The 26789-nt window shown below is 39.9% G+C and overlaps 1 protein-coding gene across 6 annotated transcripts in view; it reads left to right on the top strand.

Annotated features, from left to right (window-relative positions):
- Positions 1-26789, top strand: part of inpp4b (inositol polyphosphate-4-phosphatase type II B) — a 231750-nt gene that overhangs the window by 167439 nt on the left and 37522 nt on the right. For all 6 annotated transcript variants that reach the window (XM_030426674.1, XM_030426660.1, XM_030426667.1 and 3 more), the window contains 4 exons: positions 1665-1812; positions 10201-10331; positions 18565-18669; positions 22437-22545. In XM_030426674.1, the coding sequence (XP_030282534.1) occupies positions 1665-1812; positions 10201-10331; positions 18565-18669; positions 22437-22545 (493 nt within the window). The remainder of the gene's footprint in view (positions 1-1664; positions 1813-10200; positions 10332-18564; positions 18670-22436; positions 22546-26789) is intronic.

Consider the following 26789-nt stretch of genomic DNA (forward strand, 5'->3'; position numbering starts at 1 on the left):
AAAGCAGCAAATAATGTCTTATAAAGAACAAAATCTTCAGCATGTGCTAAAAGTCAACAGTCTACTAACCTATGGATGAATTTAATACCATTATCACACCCACTCTGTTTCATTGTGTAATTATCAGGACAGAGAACTCCATAAAGAGGCAAAACAGACAGAAAGTGAGCTAAAACGCCAACTACACATCAGCTTTAACTTTAATGTAACTTGACATCATTGTAAATGAGGGAGACCTCAATGGCTCTTTGAGTTCAAAGAAATAAAATTAATTGTAGGACTGACAATGTAGGTCTGTGGCACAGATGAATAAGCTTCTATTTTGCAGGCTTTGGCTCAAAGACAATATTCGTTAGTGAGATCTATTCATTCTTTGTTTTATACTTTTCCTGGAGAAATTGAAAATAAGTAAAATAGGAAATAATACCAAGAAAGCATTAAATAATGTTAGCTGATGCCCAAAAAACAATATGTGTATATTTCAAATCAATGAAAGAAAATTCACATTTGTCTTGTTGGCACATGTTTTACTGTCCACAAGACTTCTTTTTTTTTGTTTTGAATTCAAATGGTTACCCAAACCTCACTCTCTGAAACACACACTAGACATCAGCGCATCCCATGTCATTGCATCTTATATTAGTGTCCTCTTACTACATAAAACTACACACCACTGTAGTGCACCTTCTTGAACCCATCTGCATCGAAGGGCATCACTGAACTTAAACACTGGAGGAGAAATGACGTAGCACCACGAGGATTAATGACTCGGGCACTTAGACAGATGACTTTGATAAAAGGACAGTCTGGGGCCAGATCTGGCGACAGCACTGTATGAAGGGTTTGGTAGTGGGAGCCTTCTCTGTTGTGCCACCAATAGCAGAACTCCCACTTTTAAATTCAAGCAAAAACATTTTACTGGTGCCATGCATGTTTGACTGCCTAGAGCGAGATTGTCAACGTCTCACCCTGGGTGCTTCAGCTCCGACTTACTGAGTGACTTCCTTTATGACTGCAGCTCTGGAAACGAAAAGGGGTAGTAAACACTGTTCAAGGCGCACAGCTTTCTTGCCCTCTGCTGCCAGCATGCAGATAAGAGCATTAGAGCTGTTTTTCGTTTCCAGCCTTCGATTGCTGCTATTAGCCACTCTCTGCAAAAATGAAGAAGATGGTTCTGCGTCTGAATAGGTTTTTATGGGCAAAGTGGATAGTGGAGTTAGCAAGGAAAGTTTCAGAATAATTTTCGCCCAACTGTTGTATAATAAACAAGCAATTAAAATGGAAATGGAGGAAATAAAGGGGCAAAGATTAAGAGAACAAGGTATCTATATTTCAGTATGTATTCTAGTCTGCTCTGCTGCCACTGAAGTAGAAAGAAAGTGAGAGGAGGCCATGGAAGATGAGAAACGCCTTATCTATGGCAGACACAATTATTGACTATAGAATTTAATTTGTGCTTCATACCTCATGTGACTTTTGAAGATTTTCAGTCTGTAGCATCCTTGACGTTGCCGGCTGTGAAAGCTGGTTCAGATCCTCTGTTTTCTCTTTCTAAAGTGTGAAGAAGTTTGATACATCTTTGATGAGAAAGAACCTGATGTTTTTTTTGCTGCCCCAGATGGTTCAATACACCTTTCTTCCCTGCCTTTGTCTCCCTCTCTCAGTGTTCAAGAACCCAGTATGCAAGGTGTACAGATTTCAAACAGTGGAGAGCAAGTGGATGCTTGTGCGCGAACAAATGGAGGAGTGCACATTGTCCTTCAGCATCCCCAAACAGCTACTCTCCCTGTATATTCAGGAGGACATGAGCAGGTAAGTCACTTTAAAATCACACCATAGATCCTGTGGATGTCACTGCCAGCGTTCTCATTGCATCAGATAGCTCATCTACTGTTCGTGTCAGCTTTGACTAACTAGCCAATGGAGAACAATCAAAAGTTCAAAGTAATACCCCTAACCGGTGCTGCCTCATTATGTGTACAGTAGGTTACGTGTCATTTCTAGACCGTCTTTCCCGACCCAGCTCATGTAAATGATTAAAAGTTCCGCCTATATTTGGAGAGGAGTGAATTATTCAGGTCTGCTTAACACTTCAAAAGAGACGCCTATATACGCGTATCGAGAAAAAGAAAAACATTCGACACACTCAGGCACACCTTTCTCCCTGTCCTCTCACAAAGCATTGCGGGAAAGCTCCTGGAACATCCTGCCACAAGTGCTGAATCTGACAAAAACTTTCAGAGTTATAATTAGGAATGCACAACATCGATATTGGCTGTTAAAGGCTTTATTATGAAATATTAGCATCGTTAAATGTACCTTTTCTGCCAATATGCCGATAAGATGACACTTTAATTATCCACATGTGACACAAACTGTTGACTAAGTGGTTTTCTTATTTTGCCTATTGAATGTGTACATTTTGAAAAGCATTGTATGTCAACATCTGCCAGTGGGCCATCACAATTAGAGTAGCTATAATAAAATGCCAAATCTGCAATTCTCTGCAATAATGAGGAAAAAATATGTGCATATTTTGGCACCGGCAGTCGGCCAAATTAGTTGGGAAATATTAGATTTCTGCAAAAATCTGATATTGTGCATCCCCGAGCTATAATAATTCAGTCCTGGTTAGTCAGGTGACACCTGCAGGTGAAGGTTAACACTTAAGCCCCCGAGTTCAGACACTCCTCGAGCAGCTACTTTGGCAGAAGTACAGCACAAGAACAACGGATCCATTTACAGTGCAGCCAAACTCATGTTTTAATAAATAAGTCAGTCAATAATTGGCCCTTTTCCATCATGCCATGAGCAACCACGGTCTTACTAAATTCCAACAGTGCAAGCAGTCTCTCGGGTCACAGTAACGTTGATTACCTTGCAGAAGAGCCTGCAACTCTTTCCGCTTTGTGCAGTGTCTCCTTTTTGTTCCATTACTCTTTTCAATGTGTACATGTGGTCCACCCCAAAAATGTTTAATTTCATGTTCTGGGTTATAAGTTTAATTTAAAAAAAATCTGGTACATACAGTAACTCCAATTAAAGTCCTGTCCAGTTAATACTGTGTGAGAATGAGGGCGTGTTGAGACAAGGTCAGAAGGAGGTGATGTTTCACTAGTCTCTGTGTGTGCGCCCGTAATTAGATCAAAGAGTTCCTTCCCTCAGGGTCGACCACTGTTTGTCAAGGCAGATCATTACTCAGCCGGGCTGTTGTCCCTAGCAACCCCTTCTCATACATAAAACACAAACTCATCCATACATGCGCAAACACAACATACAGCTGAAGAGGATTTCTTTATTGGCACAAAAATATGATCAGATTTTTGATGAACTATTTGGATGAGTTTCATTTGTGATCAACGTGTGCATCTAAAAAACTAAAATGTGAAGGACACATTTGCATGCACAAACACATAGAAACAATCTCACAGCTGTTATTGACCGACTGACTCGATAAGCTTTGTTGTCAGTTTACCTGTCCATTCACATTCCGAGCTGGTGGCTCCAACATGTCATCTCTCACTATCTCTAGCACTACTTTCTGTTTAAAAAGATAATCTGCATCACAAAGTGATAATTCCAAAAGCAACTGAATTTAGAAGACAATTATATAATATTTATTAAAAGTCTTATCTGGATAATACAGCTCATGAGCAAACAGCAGCCTCCGAAACACGACTACCACAACATTTGTTTATTAACAGGCATGTGTACTGTATCTTCAGCTTGGTCGCTTAAGCACCTCTTCTGTAATCCTCTTTAAATGTTGTCTTTCTCCACAGTGCTTCTCTATTTAGCCGATTCTGTCAGCACAGCCACACACTGGTGCTAGCTCGATGCTTTTAATGATTCAGTTAGTGCTGCAAAGTTGTGAGTGCAGCAGCGGATGGTGGGTGGCTTAGTTTGCCTCAGCACTCTCCGATAATCTCGGATATTTCTTCCTTCTGTTTGTTCGCTTTGATGTCTACGGTCTTGTTCTAATCTAACTCTGCGAACACAGAGGTGGCTGATTTTTCTGCCTTCCTCCAGTGAAGACGCTGTGACGCCTCTTGTGTGTGGGCGCCTGTGCATGTGTGTGTGTAAAGATAATTAAGGCATGCGTAAAGTGCCAGTGCGTGGGTGTCGATTAAACCCCATTCATTAAGAGCTGTCAGGTTTCTCATTAAAGGAAAAAAAAATTATGTCCCCTTTCCTGTTAATAAACAAGTAGTGTGATTGTGTATCAAGATTGTACAGGTACATATTGACATCAGGCTTCCCTGTTTTTCGATTGTTGTGTACATTAAGGATCAGAATTAATGATGGTCCTTGTGGGATGCAGCAGGATTTTTTTCAGAAGGGGCTGCATGTGTGTGGAAGAAGGATTTGCTTTTCAGTCCTCTCACGCAGTTTTTATTGACCCCTCACACAAAGCCCTCTGTGATTAAATTGAACAGGCACTATAACGCACCATGAAATAAAGGTGCCCACATGACAGGCCTTTGCTCTTCAGGAAATGTATTGTGTTATCCCGGCCATCCGTCAGTTTTAACACATTGCTGTGCTTGATTTTAGTCCATTGTCTCATTTTCTTATATCTGCATTGTGTTTTAGTTGAAATAAATTGCTAAACTGTGTCAGCTGTATGATAGTAGTATAGTTATTAATACTTTTGACCAATTCAGTGTGAACAGGAGGTACTAATGTCAGAGTGAGTGAGAACTTTAACACTTTTAACACCTTTAACACTTTATGAACATGGTTTGTTGTTGTGTAACAAAACATAAGACCACAAGTGTTGATATTGTCAAAATAACTAAAAAATAAGTCTTTCCATCGCGTTTTAAAGCGAGGTCTTGCTTCATAACTAATTAACAAGTAGAACCTGTATGGGTAAGTCAGTAGCCCCATTCACACTGCCGTTTGCATGCAGGAATCCTGCGGCAATTATTGGCCTGCTCCTCTGTGTGAAAGTTTCAGATGCGGTGAGGGGTGAAATTTCGCTCCGGCGCTGATACGCCTCTGGAGGTATATCAGGGCCGTATTATTGGCAAACCAACAATATTGGTGAACGGATAAGCCGGCGGGACATGTCGAGCGTACAGTCTGATAACTCCGCAGGTCCCTCACTCAACTTCATTAAGAGAAATTTCCCACAAAGCAGCGTTACATGACCAAACAAAAGTAATGTAGTAACTGTAACTGTCTTTGGCAACTTATACGAAGAAGAAAAAATACCACAGCTGAAGCATTCATCCTCCTGTCTTCAGCCCGTTCTACCAACTCTCCCTCACATTTCTGCCACAAAAACAGCATCTGTCACTGGCAAAAAACCTTAACTAACCCAGTGTTAGTGATGAAATACATCTCTGTGATGCTCAGCCCTCCCAACCGAGACTTCAGTGAACCTTCACCAGGAAAACAGCATCCGTCCCCGATTACATAATTATGTGATTTAGAGCAAAAAACTTTACTTCATTCCAGGATGTTTTTAGGGTCAGAATCTCAATCACTACACATTATAACAGCATCCATATGATTATAAACTGGCTGGGTTTAGATTGACAGGGGGACACCGGCTTTTTTGTGAATTACACAGCGGTTGGTCTTTAAGGCGGAGATGCTTCGCTCTGTGTGAATGACCATTGGCGGAGAATTGGTGAACCAACGCTGTGAAGATAATGCGGCGTCGCTGTGTAAAAAGGACTAGTGTCAAACTAATAGCAAGCAAGATCTCACTTTAAAATGGGTTAAATATTGGTTGTTTTCTGAGTTACAAAAGATGCTTAAAGGTAAGGAAGGAGATTCTAGAGAAAGATAGTTGATTGTTTAGTAATTTAAACCTTATAAGAAGTAACATCTTATTTCAACTCTCAGATTGCCTTACTTGTATCACACCTCGCTCCAATCACACCTTTACTCTTTCCAAACAATAGCACTCTGATTAAGGAGTTGATACTATATATCTCCAAGCCCCATCCCACTGTCTTGTCACCCTCATTTAGCAAGCAGATATGTTTGTCTATTATTTCATCCATTATCTATTATTTAGGCCAGGATCGTCCTTCCTGACCTCCACTCCAGACTTCGCGACACAAAATAACAGGTTTCTCATGAGAGAAAGAAACGTAGTTTGACACTGTGATGCTCAAATAGCACTGGCTGAGAGGTACATTCAGAGGATATTGATTATTGTGAATGGTTCAATCTCTTAAAGAGAATTGTGGCAATCTAGTACCTTGTAAAATTTGATATATATACCCAAAAATTTAAGAACATCACCCCTTGATTGGTTAAGATTGCCCACTTATGGAATTAAGGGCTTCTTCAACTGAAGTGAGCATGCTGGAAACAATATGTTTGATTGAAACTAGAGAGAATTGTGGCCTGGGCACACTCAGACCTCACAAGCTGGGAAATCTGTCTTACTGCTGTTGTCCTGATATCATTATCTTGTTCAGCCCTAGACTACCAATAGCATACATCAATGAGAGAGCTGTGATTTTTCATCTAAGTTGTTTGTTTTTCTCTTTTTAGGAACTGATGCAAGATTTTTCTTATCATTTCAAAAGTAGGAGTTTTGAGCACTCTCATTTAAAAAGATACTAATCTCATCTCCAGGACAGTTTAACATACCTTTTGAATAAACATGTGAATTCATTATTGGTCTCTGTTTAAATCCCTTTATAATTAAGAATGGTTTCAAACTATTTATATGCAGACAGGGAAAGGAGGAAGGAGGTGTTATGTATGCCTGTTCTGCTGCCCATAGTTCTGTAAGTTTATTTTGTACATGGTAATCTGGAATGTACTTACGTTGTGAGGAGGTTTCCTGTCTATCTTCCCCTGACATAAGCATAACTTACTTACAACCACCTACAGAGCATGTTGGCAGAGTTGCCCAGCATGTGGAGCCTCTCTGCCTTGAGGTTGTTTCCAATTTTGTTTAAAAATGTACAAGAGGCGAGAGGTGAGGAAAATGTCTCATATGTGATCTGCCATTTGTTCTACAGCCAGTTCAGCTGTCGTTAGCCAAGAAACCTGCATCATTTCTAACTTACCTCTTGTGTTACCAACCCTTGTAGATAGTTTTGGTTGAATTTGTCAAGGTTTTAATGTATCCCTTCCTGAATTTCTGCCATTCCCCCAATAGATTGGAGGTAAATTGAATTTCCCATGATAAACCAACTACAACTGAATTTTGAGGCATTATTTTTTTCTCTTCTTATTATTGTGGCCAGGATGTACACTAAGCAGGACATTTTACAAGTTAAAATCTGCATGTCAGTGCTGTCTGAGGTGGTCAGTCTATGTAAACCTATTTCAGCATTTCTGTACGTTACCCAATTGCCAGAATAAATGTTGGCAATAGACATTTCTGCAAACCATAGATTTGTTTAAAATTTAGGTTTAATTTTCTATTTCATATTATAACAATGATGTACTTATGATCTGGTCAGGTTTAGGCACAAAAATCACTAGGTTAGAGTTAGTAAAGGATCCTAGTTTGGCTTTAAATACCTGTTTTAACTGCCACAAACACGGCTGGCAATGTTCTGAGGTCTCTTTAAAAATATCCAGTGTTGTAATGCTTACAACTATTGAAACACAGTCTCGAAGACTTCTCGCCAGTATGTTAACCACAAACCCCCTCACATCTGGATATGACAGTCAGATATGACATATATCCTAGAAATGTCGACATGTTGTGTGGCCTATGACATGTACAAATGTATCAGTGATTTGCCAACATTTTATTCTGGTGACTGGGCTGCTGTTTTGCAGTTTCTTATCAGCACATATATAGAGACATCAATTCAGTCAGCCAACTCATGTGGAATTTATTAAAATGCAACTTTATGATTTATATATCGCATCAATGTTTGACGTGTAGGATCTGATCCCATCACTCCCCCAAAAATTAAAACTTCAGCACAGCACTAGGGAGCGACAATACTAACTCCCCTTCTAGAGTAGTACACCAAGAACCTACAGGTTGATGCTCGGGTGCCGGTCGGGCTTTTGAAATGCTAATAAAAGCAGCAGTAGCAGCCACTAACAGCATACCATTCAGATGAACAGTGTGGCAGCGGGCAGGCAACTAAAGAGTGAGCAGAGTACTGATGGCTGAACTTCACACTGTTTTTGATGTATCATGCACTGAGAAGACCGTGAGGGTTGCTGTGGTCTTGAGTCGGACAGCCTGAACCAGCTCTCAGGCTTCACTTCATTAAGCTTGTATTGGCCAATGTATCACTCTAGCTGCAGTGCTTCAACTTTACGCACCAGATGGTTTGTTCCACATGACCAACAGAGATATCCTCTCTGGAAACTGTTTGGAAAAAGTTTGGGTCCTTTCAAATAATACTTGGCAGGTGATTGGATGAACCATCTGTCGATCACCGTCTATCACAGGCAGACTTCAACCAGTCAGGTCAACGAACCATGAAGGAGAGCACTACCACCAGCAGAGCCTGTGGGTAAATCAAGCTGTTGCTGAAGTCAGAATAGAGAAGAGCACAAGCATCTTTTCCATCGAGAAAAAGCCTCAATGCCATTCTTTGTCATCGTTCAGAGAGCTCTTCTCTCCAGTTCTGATATAACTGATTCTATAGCAGCATCTAACCTCTTGATGAGCCACTATTGTTGTTTTCAAACAAACAGTCTCTGGCTGGCTGTCACACCTAAACCACAGTTGTTGCTTCCAGTAGTTTCTCATAGAGCAATGATTAGATAAACCAGTGTGGTTCAGCGACAAACACATACAGTAGCTTGAAGCCTGGCAAGATGGATTCTTGATACATGAATCCAGCTGTTACAGTTTACAGTATTATAATACATTTAAGATTTCCACCACATAATGTCTTTCCCTGGATGATTCACAGACTTGCTGTACTGTAGACAGTTGTTATTGGAACCACTTTTTAACAAAGAAATAGTCCCTATGAAACGGTGGGCAGCATGAGTGAAAACCCACAAGAGACATTAAACTATATTTGCTGTCTTACTTTTTTTTTCTTGTTAGTTTGTTTTTTGTGCGTAATTTGTCTGAACCCACACCATTAAAATGTGGTGGGTTTGATCATACATATGACCTTGACTCATTCTGTCTCCTTGTCTCTCGCACCATTTCTATCACTGCTGCGTATTGAAATACATCAAAGTAATCTAAAAATATCGTACTTACCTGGAGGAAACAGGGAAATAGTCTGGAGAGGCTTTCAGCACCTAATGCTTTGTTGTCGTAGTTAAACTACAAAAAAGAAATAACTACTACATTATGCATTCAAGCAATTATGCCTGGTCTTAACAACAAGTCGAGCCAACAAGCATTTTTACACACAGGCTTTCATTTGAAGACGTACAGTATACAAAATGTATGAGGCGTAATCACTGAAAATTGGGCTCATTATCATGAAAGCAATGCATAGGCCCATCTATTTGTTTTCCTGAATACTATATTGAACCTCCTTCAACCTCTAATCTCTATAATATCACTGCAATTTACTTTTAAATGATGCTGGAAGGCTGGTCTCCGAATGATATCTGTCCATCTGATGTCGCCATTCACATGCAAATGATGAGCCAATGAAAGACACTGTTCCTCCTAGTATGAAATAAGCCCCCCATCTACACACATAAGCACAGACACACACTCCATACACCAACTATTATTACCTAAAGAAGGAGCACAGATGATTTCGGCCTCGGGCAGCTGGCACATAGATGAAACAGAGGCAACTGATCGCCCCAGTGACACCAGTAAAGACTGTTTTATAAGTAATGGCAGAAGAATGGTAGGAGCAGGGGAGGAATTTGATAGGGCAGAGTGGATAAGTGGGCACCAGCTACTAGCCTGAGGTTCTGAAATGTGTTTATCTGGCTCAGCACAGGGTGCTTCGGGATGTAACTGTGTGTTGCATGTGTGTCTGGTTCAGTGTGTGCAAGATTGTGTTTGTGTTAATCATTTGTTAAACCCTAACTAGAAAGTTGAGATAGGAGGTTTGGGAAGCATGTGTGACCAAAAAACTAGATGAAGCATTACATAACACTCAATAGTTTTTTCACCCTTAAATAAGATTGTTTTATGCCTTCTGTTGTATGTAAATGTAAATATAATGTATACCGTTTTAAACACAGAAGATTTGTGGACTTCATCAATGATCCGTTTTACAGCCATTAACACCAGAGAAGTCCTAATGGATGTGTGTTTATCTGTAGGGTACAGGACCTGAGGGAGCTGGGGGAGCTGTCTCCTCACTGGGACAACTTAAGAAAAGAGGTGATGACACGATATGGAGGAATCATCAACTCCTACCAGGAGACTCTGGCTGAACTGGACAAGATTACTGGTACGACTGCACCTACTGCTAACCTTTCCATTCATAGCTGTATCAACAAATGCTCTCATGCACATGTGTACAAAGGTATTTTTTTTTTTTTTTTTTTTTTTTTTTTTTAAGAAAAGGTTTGCTGTGCACACCCAAGCATCTTAAATAATAGGGGCTAGACAGAAGCACTAGAGACAATAGATAATGCTCCCTTCCCACTCTTATCATTTCCAAAACATTGAATGGAAGTAATATATGTTAACAGGAGCATTATCTAACATACAGACTCTGTGTTTGTATTGTACAAAGGTGTTTTGCTTCAAATCACACAAACACACATGGTTATGAAATTGGAGATGTTTCATGTGTGGGAGTCATTGTTCAGATATATTCTGCTCCAGCAAATGAAAATCCTTCTGTTCTCTTCTAATCATCGTTTGTCCTTGGATGTTCAGGGAAAAAAAGTTTTTTTTTTTTTTTATCTCTCCAAAGGATTAAGAGTCAACACATTGTTGTACTGTGAAAAAGCGGATGTAGGGGCTAAGTTGCGCAGATGTCACTGCATACCTTATCAATCAACCAACTCTCTTTTCAGTAGTAAAATTCTGTTGAAAAAAGCAAATGTTTGTAGTGGTACTACTGTATGTGTTAGCCATAAAGATAAAAAAAATATATATAACAGAGGGTTATAAGGAGTGGGTTAGGTCTGTAATATGGCCTGATTTGCCCCTGTGTTGATTCTGTTGTAACCTGATCAACCCGATCTGTTAGGTTATGCCCGAAAAGAGAACTTTAAGTTGAAATATGGATTCTGGCTGATTTCAGTCAATAGCAGAGCTTAGCGAGAGGTTGTTTCATTTATCTACTTTCTGTTAAAGAGTTTCCATAGCAACACACGTTTCTTCAGGGGCAATTGAAATGTGTGTGCTCGTGTGCTCTTCTGCATTTTGTGAAATTAACCGTTTGTAGAGCACATAAAAACTGACACACATCTCACAAACATGAGTCTTGCATCTCATTTACAAATATTCAGTGTTCTATTCTGTATGCAGATATCTTTTGCACACTTTCTGCAGATGTTTTACATAATAAAATGAATCAACTCAGTTAACTCTAATGTGAACACAGAAAGTAATTAGGCTGTTTCTGTTTTACCGCTGTCATTGAACAAGGAAACATCGGACGTGTGATTTAACCACAGAATGCCACTGATGAGCAGGTGTTTGAGATGTATTTAGAAATATGTAGGTGATGTTTTTGTTGTGTTTATTTATAACTCAAAAGCAAGAGGAAAACTCATACTACATACCAACAGTGTACATTTTATGTATACAGTAGGCATTGCCCTTGCCCCCAAAGAAACAAACTCCTTTTATTGTACCAAACAACAGATGTTCAGTGTTTGTATTACTGTACTGTAATTATCTGCCGTTGTCCTCAACTTAACTAATTAAATTGTTACTAATGAAAATCTTAGCAGGAACAACAAAACAGACATTAAAAAGCTCATACACTGATCGATCACTCTGCATTTGTTCCTTTTCCTCTCTACAATCTCTTCCAATGCATATATTAACTCGCTGTGGACATAGGAACATTATGGCTACTGATTAATTTTACTCTGATTTACTTTCATCCCTATAATGAGATATTTGTCTCTGCTGCTTTTTGCTTTGCACAGCTGATAAGAGATGATGGTGGCTTAGCCTCTGCACTGCCTGCCTGAGCTCTGAGGGAGGGAGTTAAGGACGAGGGGAAATGGATAATGTGGTCTTGGTCATTATGGTTCCTGACAAGTCCCTTGTGTGTCCCAGATGCTGCAATACATGTAGAAGCCCCTGTCTGACTCACCAATCTAATCCAGCCCTGCATTTACTTAACAGGATGATAGACGCTGCTAAAACAAGTCAGGCTGGCAGGCTGCTGCTAGATTAATTATTGATAAGTGATATCATTAAAACAAAGGTGGAGAATAAAGTTGGAATAAAGCAGAGTGTGGAGGTGGTTTGATTCTGAAGACCAGGAAAGGGAGTAGGGAAGGTTCAGGGGAGACAGGCACAAAGATGATTACTGAAACACAACAAATGGTGACCGAAAAAAAGTAGTGATGGGCATTTGTGTAAGAACTAGGCTTGGGAAAAGAAAAAAAAAAAAAAAAAAAATATATATATATATATATATATATATATATATATATATATATACACATGCTCAACCAAGATATATTTATACCAGAAATGTGTCGTGTTGCCCTGTTAAGTTAACAACAAAGACGACAAGTAGTCTCAGTAAAATTCCTTGGCTGGCCATTTTCTCCCACTTTAAAGGAGTTTGTCTCTGAAAAGTCTTTCATGTCTGTATATTAAAGTGCTGCATGCATGCAGCCAATTAACCTGTTGTACCCTCTCAAATATTCTTGCCTCAGCTGCCACAAAGGCAGCCATGCATTTTAATTTCAAAATAAAACCCTAAAGATGCCATAACAACTGTTCAATATTGGGGAAAATATTGCATAGGATGGCAAATAAGTCACAATATTTGTTAATATCTAATATCCCAAGCTGAGTCAAAACAGTTGAAACAAAAACATCACTGTTCTCTTAACTGTTATAAGCGAATAAGTGCTTTGAAATGATGTTTTATGCAAATGCATTTGAATCACAAAAAGGACACAATATACAAGGAGATAATGTCTTTTAAGTTTTGAATTATGTTTTCAATGTAGCTCGTTTTGCAGACGTTGGCTCTGAGGATTGCTGTCCTTAAATAGGATTATTTTATGCATTCATATTAGAGGCTGGCTCTAATGCATGTATCATTTAAGTTCAAACCTGAATCAGAGGGATTTTCATGCGCAAAAGAAGAATCGGCGGTCTGTGCATATTTCAGGGGTCAGATGCCGTTTTTTCCGTGTTTTGCTGTTATTCAATTTGTTTTCATAAGAACAATAAAGCTGGAGAAACTGCAGGTAGTAGCATAACATTAAGAGGAAGAGAAGCAGTCCGTTGGGAGGATGATAGCGTCCCCATGTTCAGGTTCAGCACCCTCACTGATTCCATTTTATCCATTTTTAATGATGAGCTGACCTCAGCAAACACTTCAGATGCTCTAATAACTGTATTCCATTCATAAATTAATCATCCCCGCTTTCATTGTTTACCAGCCGGCGAATTAAAGGCACAGGCGTAATCCTGTTAGCGTGGTGTTTGTTGGACCTCCAATACTGCCGGCACTTCTCCACACAAAACTGTCAGTCACTCTTAAACTCCACTTATGGGATAACTACAGCTTAAGGCCCAGAGCTTCATATTGTAGATTAAGGCTCATATAATACTTTCTCTCTTTAGTATCTGTATTGGAACAGTAGTCTCCGCAGTATGTTGCCTCTAGGAGAGGATGTTCAACTGTGGTGTGCACAGATATGTTGCAGGTTACTACAGTAAGCATCCAAACATATTGATAGAAAAGAAAGGCCCTTAGAAATAATTACTGAAGACAATTTAGACGTTGATTAAAGGGCGTTGTTCTTCTAAACATGACTCACTGGCTGCTCACACACTGCATGTGTCCACTACTCCTCCATATCTACAACATATCTAACTGTGAATTGATTAGAAAAAAAGCCTGCTGTGCTCTTATTGCCACAGGACCAAGAAGATGAAACCCTCTACATAGTTAAACAGACCTGCACTGATTTGACAGACCTCACTTACATGCCTCTGTTTTGTTTGTTTTTTTGGATGCTGTAGTTCTTGATCTTGTTTTTTCCTCTCAGCTTGTCCTCAGGCACCCAGGCAGAAATATCTAAAAGCATAGGATATTGGTTACTCAACTTCTGAAGGTTTTAAAGGACTAGATAAAAGTGATTAAGAGCAAAGAAATTACAGGAAAAATTTAAAAGAATAGATAGTGGGCAGATGTTGGTCAGGCCTGCTGGCAACCAGCCCTTCTGTCACATAGCCAGCCCACCTGGGCAAACAGATGGGGATCTGATATGACTAATTCATCTAACCGACAACGGTCACTAGCTCGATTAGCCTGGCCCCTAGAGCTCTACAGCCAACTGTGGAAGCCCACTGAGAAGCGTTGACAGCCTGACCAGTGACTTCATTGTTAACCTTTGGAAACAGCTCATCCTTCTCCGAGCAAATAAATGTGTTGACGTACACTGCAGACAATACTTTCATTCTAACTGAGTGGATACATCTACATAAACAGTTTACTTCACACTAGAGGTTTGGCACTATGGATTGAAATGTAGGTCTGCAGATTGAAAAACCTGAAAAAAAGTTGATCTTGAAAAACAGTTGAAGATGGATTATATCATATTAAACATTCATGGTCACCAGCAGATGAAGACTACTGACTTGGCCTTACATTGATGTTTCTGTTTTTTAATTTTCAACGGATATTTGAGTTACCTAGACAGGACGCAAAATTAGCACCAGCCACCAGCCAATTGCTGGTAAAATATGCAGGTGGCAGGGAGATTTCTTTCACTTCCCAGCCAGAAAAACGAAAGTGATATATTGGTGGTAAAATTTGAACATTCACTTTGCATTTGGCCATTGGACAATAAAGTAATTTGTTTACCCTGTCTCTAGAAGACCCATTTTAACAACTTTGTGATCCTCTCATTTTATCTAGCGCCATCATCACATTCTGATTCCAGGCCAGATACATGCAAAATTAATTACATTCCCTTCAGTCTCAACTGTACTTTGTGTTTAATGGTAATTAGCAAGTACTAACATGCTCAACCAAGATGGTGAACCTAGTTAATATTACCTACTAAACATTAACATGTCACTGTGTGCATCTTAGCATCATGATGTTAGCATTTACCCCACAGCACATTGTGCCTAAGTTGAGCGTCATGGAGCCAGTGGCATGCCTGTAAACTGTTTGTCATGTTAAGCAAATGATCACATCGCTTGCCCTCTGGGACCTCTTATAGGATGTCTTTGCTAGTTGACATCATATGTGCTAATGGTACAAAGGTGCACTAAGGACTGTATGAATTATTGAACATCTTAATGTTTCTCTGGTGCTTATATTGAGAGCACTGACTAAGAAAATGATTTACGAAAATGGCAAACAAATGCGTGGTGTGATTTTCATTGAGTTTGCAGCTGCAATCTGTGTGCATTTGTCTAGTTTCTAAGGCAGCAGCTCATTAGGCAGTCAGCTCCTGGTCTGCGGCTGGTACTGAACCTCCAGACGCTCAGATTGTATATTCAGTGGTTAGAAATGGCATCTGTTTACATTTGCACGTTTATAAGCAGCAGCAAATCTGTTACCACCTTAGGAAGATGACATGATTGATTTCCAGTGCTTGAGAATAATAAGCCACATCACTGTCAAAAGTGGTATCCATTTCTCAGCAGCTTCAGGTAATGGAGTTGCAGTTGTTTTCATGTTTAGCTAACTTGCCAAAATGTAAAAAATCTGTGGAAGGTAAAATGTTTTCTCACCTGGGTGATATGTGAATATAACCCTTCTACAGCACTGAAGCTTTGATTGATGCAAACTGGTCTGTTGCTTCAAGTGTAATTAAGAACAGGACGTAAAATAGTATTTACTGCTCTGTTTGTAGTTTATATCCAACTCCCGAGTTCTTCTGAATTATAGCACATATCAGATGGAAGACATAGAAGGTGCACATACTGGTTTTGTCTTCTTGTCATTATGCTGCAATGAACATACATTGTGAGCTTCTGTGCAGGGAGCATATGTGAAGTATGCTTCCGCAAAACCACAGACAAGTTAAAATGCAACATTTGTTTATGTTCAATTTTCAATTTCTCTCTTGTCACAACGCTGTGCTTGTGCTCTGCTTAGATTTAGGTACAAAAACCACTTAATTAGGGTTAGGGAAACATCATCACACGCAAACACCAGTTTTCACTACAAACACAGCTGGAAAAATGTCTTGAGTTCTCCTTTATAAATAACCAGTGGTGGTACTTTCACAAATGTTTAAATGCAGTGGTGCCTCATTAAAAATGTCCAGTGGTTTCATGCTTACAAATGCCAAAAACAAGGACTCAAACTTCGGTCACTCTTTAGGCAGCCTTGTCGCCTGTAACTCCTTTCTGTCTCCAAGTCAGGTAACGAACATGTATTGTGAACTTGGACGTGTGCTGTATTCAATAATCGGTGACATAATAGTAATTCATTATGATTACAGTATTGCTAGTGATAATATTTAAATCTAAATAATAGCAGAATTTCAGTCTCTTGTTTCATTTTCACTGTGGTACAAATAAGAAATGAATTAATTTTGTCAAGAAATCAGTCAGTCTTTTAGAGAATTTTAAGTATTTAATTAAATTCCTGCCTTATATCAATTTTGCTGTCAAACATTTAGAAATAGAGATAACAAAAGATGTACAGTTTATTATTTATCAGATTTTTCCCTGTTGAGAAACATTCATTACCTCTGGGTGAAAGGAATGTTGTGATGTGTTTCCCACATCAGCAAAAGAATGTTGTCTGAGGAAAGGAAAAAAAAAATGGGACAGATACTATGATAAGCCAGATGACAGAAGACCATTGCCAACAAAAGATTATTAACAGACAATTCAAGGAAAAGACGTCACACTAATGGCAACAATGGTGTGTGTCAAGTGATCACAGCACAGCTGACAACACATCACAAAAGATAATGTCAAAAACAAACAAAAGGAAATCTTTTGGGAAGCAATTGTGTCATAAAAAGATAGAAAAACATAATTGAATTATCACATAATGAAAGGACTTAAGTAATCCTTTCCTAGATAGCTATTAAACATGTTTGATTAGCCAAATAAATTAGTTACTATTAAGAATAGTTACCTTATAATGAAAATGTATAGATCCACACATGTATGTTTTGATATTTACTTCACTTCCATGAAAAAAATTTACATTTATTACATTCAATTTGGGTTAATGAATTACATCACCATGTTCATCATACACCATCATCCTCTGTGACCTCCACATGCAAGCTGGAAAACGTAAAAGTTGCACTAGAGCGGTTTTGACTGGTTTTATAACTCGAGCTTAACGCTTTAGATAGAATAGAATTCAAAGTCAGGTTTCTTAAAAGAGGATTTAATTAAAAGTTTCGATCCCAGACTTGATTATGAATCTTTGTTATATGAGAATTTTTGTTCCTCTGTTCGGTCTGTTCTGAATAGCTTCCTTTTTTTTGTGACTTACCTCCGCTGGCAAACATCACAACACTTCTAAATTGCCTCTGTTGGGTGATTGTTCTTGAAAGCCTAGCCTCATTTCAAAGAGGCCCATCAACCCTATTTACATATTTGAGATTGGAGCAGCCAACATGGAGTGTCAGTTTGTGATTTTGAGCTTAACTGTAAGCCACAAACAAAGAATATCGTTTGGCAGAACATTTTAATTGGACATTCTGAGCAAAGTAACTACTGCAAAGGGCATAAAATCCTGTGCTTAAAGGATTACATCGCACATTAGAAGATGTCATAAACAGCTGATTGGAAAAAAAAAACTTGAGATAATTGTAGAGCTCTAATTGATACATTATCCGTCTGATATGAGTAGATGAGTGTTAAATGGTCTTGCATGGGCATTTGAAAGTGGAATGGTTTGGAGGTTTAACATCCTTTTAATCTTAAGCCAATGGCTAAGAATTTTCTTTGGGAATATTTGGACTTAGAAACCTTGTACTGTAATTTGTTTACTGTAGTCTAAAACCACCAACTCAGTGGAGACAATATAAAATAGTGTTACATTCTTTCCATACATTTTCCTTTGAATATTGTCACAATCAAGTTGTGAATACCCCCACATCCTTCCAATGCACAATTGAATCTGCACTGCAGCTACTTCTGCAATCTCAAATTGAAATGGATTTTAATTTGGTGCGATGTATTCCCTTTTGTCACTCAGTTGTTCATTAAATAGATCCCAAGTCATTCAGTTGACTTCGGATTCATTCAACGCTTTTTTCTTTCATTGGAAAATCAAAGAGAACATTTGAACATCAATCCAATTTATAGTCTTATCTTTCCTTATCTGTTTCTGTGTCTCACTCTATATAAGCACATAAACAAGGTGATTAGGAGAATAGCCATATAAAGCAGTCATGTTGTTAAGAGTATAGCTGTAGCAGACGCTGAGGCCTTTCGTTAACACAGTCGGCCTTCATTGTGATGTTTTTATCTTGGAAACTTCCATCCAGTATGTTTATGACAATCTGACTTATATTTGTTGTGGTTTCTTTTTCCAGGTCGTTCATTCAAGCCAAGCTGCTGCAAAGCCCAGAAATCTCTGGAGTTCATCCCAATAAACTTGCACACCCAGAGGATGAGGGTGACGTGCCCCAGAAAAACAGGTATTATGCTCTTTTTAGACCTATTATTACATCTCGCACTGAAAGCGAGTAGCAGTAGCTGCTTTTTTGGCTATTTTGGGAAAAGTGGAAACTAGTTGCAGTCACAGCATTGACATACCGTCAGCTTTCAATTTGATATGGTGAAACAGTTGCTTCATGCAGTTACTAAATAACATTATCAGATGTGAGTCCAGTATGTACTCTCTTTTAGCTCTGGGAGAAATATCTGGCTCTTTAGCTGCCAATGCCAAATCACCTAGTCGCTAACTTTGTCTGCCATTTGAGGCTGAACATTGCATGTATAGTGGGGTTTTTTTAAGTGAAACCGACTGCTGAAAATGACATTATGGGAGCAAGTTGTGGGCCAGACAGCTGAACAATGAGCTGAATTATGCTATGAAACTCCATAACTGGAAACTGGAAAGCAGATTTAGGTTTTAATTCTTTGTAGATTTCTCACTTCATGCATTTCCTTTCACATTGTCACATTGTTCTTAATTGTCGTTTCATACATCGTACATATAAAAATAATTAAAGCTATTCAAGGTGATTAAAGCCACTTTAAAATGTAGAAACCTGCTCATAAGAAACATGGTTCAATAGCTTTTTGACCAGAAACTTCTGGACAGAAAAAGCAGCTATTTCAGACAGGTGGTTTCATATGACACAGATTCCCACAAGCTGCTGCGGTTGTCACCTACTGTTGTCTTTCTATGCCTGACTTCTCCATCTGTCAGAGACACTCAGAGGGCTCAGACAGGGTGGTTCTAGGTCATCACCCGGGCTGAAAGGTGAGAATTAACTTGGCCTGAGAAAGATAGACAAAACACTAATTAAGCCCTTTGCGTATCTCTGGAGAGGGAGACGAGCCTGTCTCTTCCACCGCTGCTCTCTAGCTGGCAGGGCCTGTTATTGCCCTGGAACTGTCTCAGTCTATTAAGGCAACTAACTGCTGCCTCACTATCTGTGAGTGGGCTCTATTTCAACTATAGACTCGATGATTGATGAAAACTTGAAGAGAGACAAACCTTGACATAAGCTGAGTTTTTTCCAGTGAAGACATCAGGGATGACAGTCAAAATACGTAAAATCAAGTCATCATACAACCCTGCAACTATCCGGCACTGGCAGAGAAGAGGGGGGTGGGGAATCTAGATGAAAGAAGCCTTAGAGGAGTTTGTCAATTGATTGATAGACATGGTGATAATTACCCTCTGTGGGCCCAATTCACACCTTGACTGAGTTCCAGGCAGTGGTGCTTAAGCTGATCTGCACATAGTAGACTAAAGTAGGACCTGCAGGATACACACAGCTCCCATCGGGTTCATGATGCTAATTAAGAAGTCTGGTGCATCTGGTGCATATATTAGTGGTGTTTTAAGGAAAAGACATTAACATCAGAATTTTTGAATACCTTACTGATTTTTTTCAAAATGTTTTTTTGTTTTTTTTTTCCATATTAAATGGGAACACGGGGGTATCCAGGTGATATAGTGGTTAGATACATTTCATACCACGGTTGCATGTAATTTCCCCCCTCTCTCTTCACACAATGTGGGGCCTTTTCATACATGTGTGCTTGCTCGACTCGACTCGGTTTAACTCAGTACAGCGCGCCAGGCATTTGTAATTCCATTAGTACAGGGATACCTGCTTGGAGGTGTGTCTTCAACTAACGGATCACTTGTCTTGACTAGTGGTCAAAGGAAAGGCTGGGGATCATTTTTCCTCAGCAAACTGTGGTATTAAGTTAGGAGTTGTCATTTTTCCACACTTGGAGATTGCATCGGACAAAACTTAAGACTACCTTTCACCATTGGTAACCTGTCCAACATTGTCCCACACATACACACCTTCTTTGTTCCACAATTGGTTTGTTGGGATCCGGTCGCTCAAATGTTAATGTGAAATTTGCCAAATGGTTTTGCTAAAATTAAAGCCTCATCCAACAAGAATGCTGTTACAAAATGACACATTTAGTCTGAATATCTGTCCACCTTCTGGTTTAATTCACTGTAATAACAACTATTATGTTGCAAATTTTGTTCGATTTGAAAAGGAAAAAAACATTGAATAAACGATTGCAGTCAGTCACGCTCAGGAAACACTGCAACTTGCTCCTTAATGGAGTCGGATCTCAGTCTCCAACTGTGGTCAATTGCTCTATTGTTCCATCTGATTTTCTGAAGCGATGCATTTCATTGAGCTTGGGTATGCAATCCAGTCAACAATGCCAAACCATTCATTTTCATTTTGTCTCTTTATCATCCAGCAAGAAGAGGAAATCGAGAGGAGAAAAAAAACACTTTGAGCTCAAACTGTATTCATTTGTTTTGCTGTGAATGGCTTTCTTCTGTCTCCAAAATGACAACTGCAAAATATTTACTGCCTAAAATGCTCATCTTGGCAAAGCTGAATTGAAAGAATTGTTCGGCATTCATTTGGGTCATGTAAAAGGATACTTTGTCATTGTAAAACAGGATTGTGGAGTGGTTTAAGTATGAATAATAACCACTCATCCAGACTACCACAACCAGAGTCCTGTTATAGAAAGCACCTGTCCTCTCACTACTTAAACAGCTTGTTCGGCTGTTGATTTACTGAGAAAAGGATGGTGTGAGAGGAAGAGTGGGCAGATCAAGCACAAATTGGTCATTGTGCTTGATGTTTTAACACCCGCCATTGTATTTCAGTGTTCTTCTGGTGTGGGAAAACCAATTAAGGGAACTTGGACATCTGAAAACTCCCGGGGCCAAACGCATGTCGGACAGGGAGCCTCATGGTCAGGCGCAGGGATAATTAATGGTAGAAGCAGTGGGTAGGAGTGAAGCCCCTACATCAAACCACCATTGGTCTATTGTGGTGTCGTTAGGGGATGGCCACACTGTCATTCACATTTCTGTGACACTGCTCGGAGCTGTGTTTTGTCATTAATTTCTATTTTCAACAATTTTTCAAGCATTGCTTTTTCCTATGGTGGAGCCCTGCACTGCTGCCTTCCCGGGGGTGTTCATTAGCTGACCTGGCTCTCAACCACACCAAAATATTCAACCCTATAAACCCCTGTCCACCCCCTCTCCTCCCTGTTTTTTCGGATTTAATTGTCAGCTCATCCATTACTCATTCAAAACAAGGCCTGTTGTAAGCACCTTTGTGCCCGCCTAGCCGTCTGTGAAGTGTTTATTTACTTTTGACGACGGTGTGCAAATTGGAATGAAGCGCTGTGACATTGGCCGTCCTTCTGGTTTAACATGGGACCAACACTACATTAAGAGAGAAAGATGGCTAGAAAGAGATGACTAGTAATAGAGTGATGTAGACACAATGTATAAATGAATCTGAAATATGTACGCCAAAAAAGCACATTTACTGGCACAGTGCATAATAATGTCATGCCTCACTTTGCACTTTGCATAAATTTAGTGTGGGCCTAAAAGTACTGTGTGCAGGTTACAAAAGGTAACCTCACCATATAACTTTAAAATTCTGATGTGTACTAATGCCCAGGAACAGCTGCATGGTATATTCATAAATATTGAATCAATCCTAATGTCAGGTACCACTAACTGTTGATAAAAATATCCCTGTCGAGAATAATTTTACAAAAAAACTCGACTAATTTAAAATAAACACACTTTGACTTGGATAATTTATTGTTTTAATCTAATTTTCTCACCTCAAGGTCCAATTAGCACCGATGTGTCCAAGGTGCTGTATTATACATGTCATGGATTTTAACCTGTCAAATCTATTTCCTCTCTCTACAGATGCATTCTATGACATTGTCACTGTCGGTGCGCCTGCAGCCCACTTCCAGGGCTTCAAATGTGGTGGTCTGCAGCGTCTCCTTAGCAGATATGAAGCAGAGAAAAAGAGGTAAGACATTAAATTCCTTGCAAACATGTGCACCGTGGTGTTTTCGAGGGAGCATGGGTGATTTAATACAGGGCACATGCTGGGGTGGAAACCGGCTTGTATTGACAAAAGAATTTAACTTGGGCATAATTGATAGTGACAAACAAATTTGTCCCTGGCCTGTGGACTTGATTTTCCAAGCTCCATACAGTTACTTACAGCCGAGCAATGCTGAATTTAGACTGGAACTCCACTGCCTCTGACAGCTCAATTTGACTGGAGGCAACAGGCATGATGGAAAAGGTTTGGTGAGTCAGAAGTTCCTCTGTACTGCTTCTTTTCCCTAGCAAGCATTTTTTATTCTTCCCTCTGAAGTTGTACGTTAACTTGTCACTGAAGAGCCAAACAATTTGCTGCAACTTCCCAGCTCGCTCTCAAAATTCTCTTAAATTCGAAACCAAGTGAGTCAACTAACTAAGTCATCAATATTGTTAGTACAAAATGAAATGTACACGTCTACAATAAGCTCCGCAAGGGTCAATCAATTTCCCTGTTAAATATTTAACAAGCAAAAACAACTGTCGCTTCTTCTAAGAAAAGCTGTTTTTGTAATATGATGGTTTTGCTCAGACCAGCACTCGGTCTAGAGATATTTTGTGAGCTGTTGTCAGTGACACACAGGGAGCATCATATTGAGTTTTTTGTTAGATTGAGTTCACTCTGTGGCTGTGAACCAGCTCTCTGCTTGATCGCTTGATGGAAGAAATATGTCTTGTGTGTTTCCTTTACTGACCGAAACTGCTCGCTGCACGTACACTCAGGGTTGACTGACTAAAATTGAAATAAAATGAAAAACCATGCAACTGAGATTGTATTTACACACAGAGAAAACAACAGTTAATGTAAATGCACTGACTAAAAGTGCACTGAGGCAACATACCTGTGTGACTTTCTTGAGCCTGAGATCAGCAGTATCCTCTCATTTTTGCTGTCTTTGCCCTTTGGATGCAGGCTGGAGGTATATGTCACTGGAGTTCAGTATGTGGTCAGTTGAGTGATGCCAGAAGAAATGAAGGGTGATTTTTCCCAAAGCTCCCCATAGAGTGCAAAGTCATTACAGACCATGCCAGATCCAATTAGTTACAGAGTTTGCAGCTCAAGAAAGAGGGGAAGAGAGGCAAGAGGGATGAGGGCTGAGGTATGGGTATGAAATGGATAAGTTGATGGGAAAATAGTTGGGGGCCTGTGCTGATAATAAAATATAAAGAAAGGGCTTCTTTACGCTAAAGTGCACAAGTGACTTTGCTGGAGATGGTCAGCTTTATCTGCTAGCATGAACTATGATAAGGTTAGCATATTTTCGAGAATCCACTGAAGTGAAATCATTTCCTTTGAATGAAAGATTAGACTTCAGAAAGAATTCTCCAGGGAGACAGAGCTTTTTGTTTCATATTTGACTTAGCTAATGACTCACTGTAGCTTAAATTTTCCAATTTTCCGCCTGGCTAACTGACTACGGTCTGCGCTGAGCCTTATCCATGTTTGACCTGGAATGCAGTCATTTGTCAGTCAGCGTCAGAAATTGGAATAAAGTCCGCTTGTCTGCGATTTTGCAGTTTTTCGCGGCGGTCATTTTAATGAAGGTGCATGTTTAGTTTAAATGAGGAACATTCATTATGTCATGGTTTCACTTGCTTTTATAATGCATGCACTAAACGTCTGACCAAACTTTTAGCCTAGAACGACCCGAACAGTGTTTCTCAGTTGTGTTTGAATGTGCAGAACTGTAGTCGTGTGTGCGTGTTCAGTCTAGAGTCACTTAATTGGACGGAAAGTCAGCTTATTTTAGCAGAGCAAAGATACATGTGTGCGTGCACGGAGAGACAGTCACTCATTATCGTCGTCTCGCCTTTCAGAAGCAGCCTTTTGTAATCACATTTCATTAAAAACGGAACAATCGGTGAGATGTGAGACTTGGCTATTCATTGTGATATTAATTCATCAAAGAGAATATGGAAAGGGATTGAGGAAGCGGGGGAAAAAAAGGAAAACCTGCGCACAGAGGTGTTACCAGGAGGGCAATAAAAGAGCTATTCGTCTTTGTTCCCTGGACACTGGAAGAGAGGGAGGGGGGGTTCTTTCCGGATCCATTAAAAACCTGCATTGGCCAAACTTGGCAATGACCAGAGTATGCAATGTAGTTTGTCTCTCAGGATGGGCCAGGAAAGAGTTTAATCAATAGCTACACTTAGTATTCCTTCAGAAACCCTGCACATGTACACACAGGGCAAGAGCATTTATCTTTCATTAATGTATGCAGTCCCACTTAAATGGCTGTTTTAAAAGTCACTGGATTTTTATCCGTTTTTAATTGAACCCTGTAGACAGAGCTGTGGATTTGCTGAGGTGGCCTAATCTTTCATTAACAGCCTCTTCTGAATTATTCAGCTAATCTGCATAACGATGCAAACCCCCCCCCCCCCCCTTTTTTGGACACAGGTTTTTATTGTATCTGAGCGTTGACAGTCTTTTCCTGCTTAGACTGATCCGGTGTCTGTGTCGTTTTATTGCAAATGTGTGGGAGAAGGAGGTATTTATGGTAGTTTTCCAGTGAAATGTTAGCTAAGTCCTGTTTGTAAGGTCAGCTGTATTTAGTAGGTGCAGAAGCTGTTTATTGGAGCTCCTCGAATCCTGTCTGCCTTAAATGAGAGGAAGGAAGCTTTGTCATTTTGCCAGGCGTCCTGGTCAAGCAGAACAGCCCAATGACACATTTCTGGGACACTCGGAGTGGTTGAAATGACATTGCACACACTTAATAGAGTCTCTTGGGGCTGATGTTCAGATTTAATGTGACTAGCAGCATGTTGTCCAACAAAATAACTTCCTCCCAGGATTACTGTGTGTGTTCAGTGACAGGACATTGGCAGTGGCTTGGACACCATGCTGATGGACAGCAGCTTGTTAGTTCTTTGCCTGCTCTGGAGTCAGCCTGCTCCAGGTTCTGTTTGTGATGGCGAGGGACGCTGGCAGCAGCCCTGAGACTTATCTGGTCTTAGATCAGGGTTTCTCGCTTGTGTCTGAGTCACTGAGGAAAACTTTGGCTGTAATTCTGAAAACTGATGTGAGATCAGTGCCCAGTGGAGGATTCCACAGCAGATGGAGTTTGTTCAGATCAGATTCTCCAGCATGTATCTATAGCAGCAGACTATATTTTCACTGTGGTATGGCAGTGGCCGGGTGCTAGAACCTTGATTAAAGCGTGCTGTCTAAATGACGAAGGAGGCTTTGGCAGTCACCTGGAGTGCTGCAGGGCTCTCTGCTGACGTAGCTGCATTTTACTCCTGCTGGCTGTCAGCAGCAAGCCACAAGCTTTTCATTAATTTCCTCTCCACTATTAATTAGCCATGCGCTGGAGATGCTGGCTTAATTAGGCCGCTGGGCCCAGCGGTTTCCACCCTCTCATTACTGTTATAACCAATTCCTATTGATAATTTAGGTAAACCAAAGAGGAAGTTCATCCTGGACAAAGCTGCTGGTTTAAGTAATCTGTTAGTTGACTGTGGTCTCCTCATCGACTCTGGTTTACCCGATGAACAGTTGAGCCACAAACGTGTCAGCATGGATACTTTTTCCTGGAGATCCAGTGCTGTTTGTTGTGTGAAAGGTGAATCATGAGAAAATTAAGGGTAATCATTTCATGAGTCAAAGGGCAGTGTGCATATTGTGCTGAGGGAGTGGCAGCACACCTTCGGTATTTTTACGGCTGGAGGCGCATCGTGTACCCAGGGTGCACATGGAAATGAGGCAGGATTAAGAAGAATACATTATCATACATTTTCAGTGAATGTGTTGGGGTCTGACAGCAATTCCTTCTAAAAGCATTATGATGTACTGATGGCATGTAATGGAGTCTGGAGGAGCTTCACCTAAGAGGAACCTGATATTCTATGGGAGAAGACTTGCTCCTACAAATGCAGTTGATTGAATTCTTGTGTCTGAACATACGGGACATTTACTATTGGTTTCTGTCATAATGCACAACTTACATCGGAATCAGAAATGGTTGCATTTTATTAGCCAACATACACCACTAAAGTTATGCAAAGTCAAACGCAAACAAAACCATCTTTCTATGCAGGTCTTTACATTTTTGTGTGGACTAAAAATGACCATGAAGAAACTGAATGTGAGCCACAAACAGTTATTGTGGAGTTTTTACAACAAATGCTTCTATTTAGTCACACAATTCTGAAAACTTAGCCAGC

This window comes from Sparus aurata, chromosome 1 (assembly GCF_900880675.1).
Source record: "Sparus aurata chromosome 1, fSpaAur1.1, whole genome shotgun sequence".
NCBI classification, from domain to species: domain Eukaryota; kingdom Metazoa; phylum Chordata; class Actinopteri; order Spariformes; family Sparidae; genus Sparus; species Sparus aurata.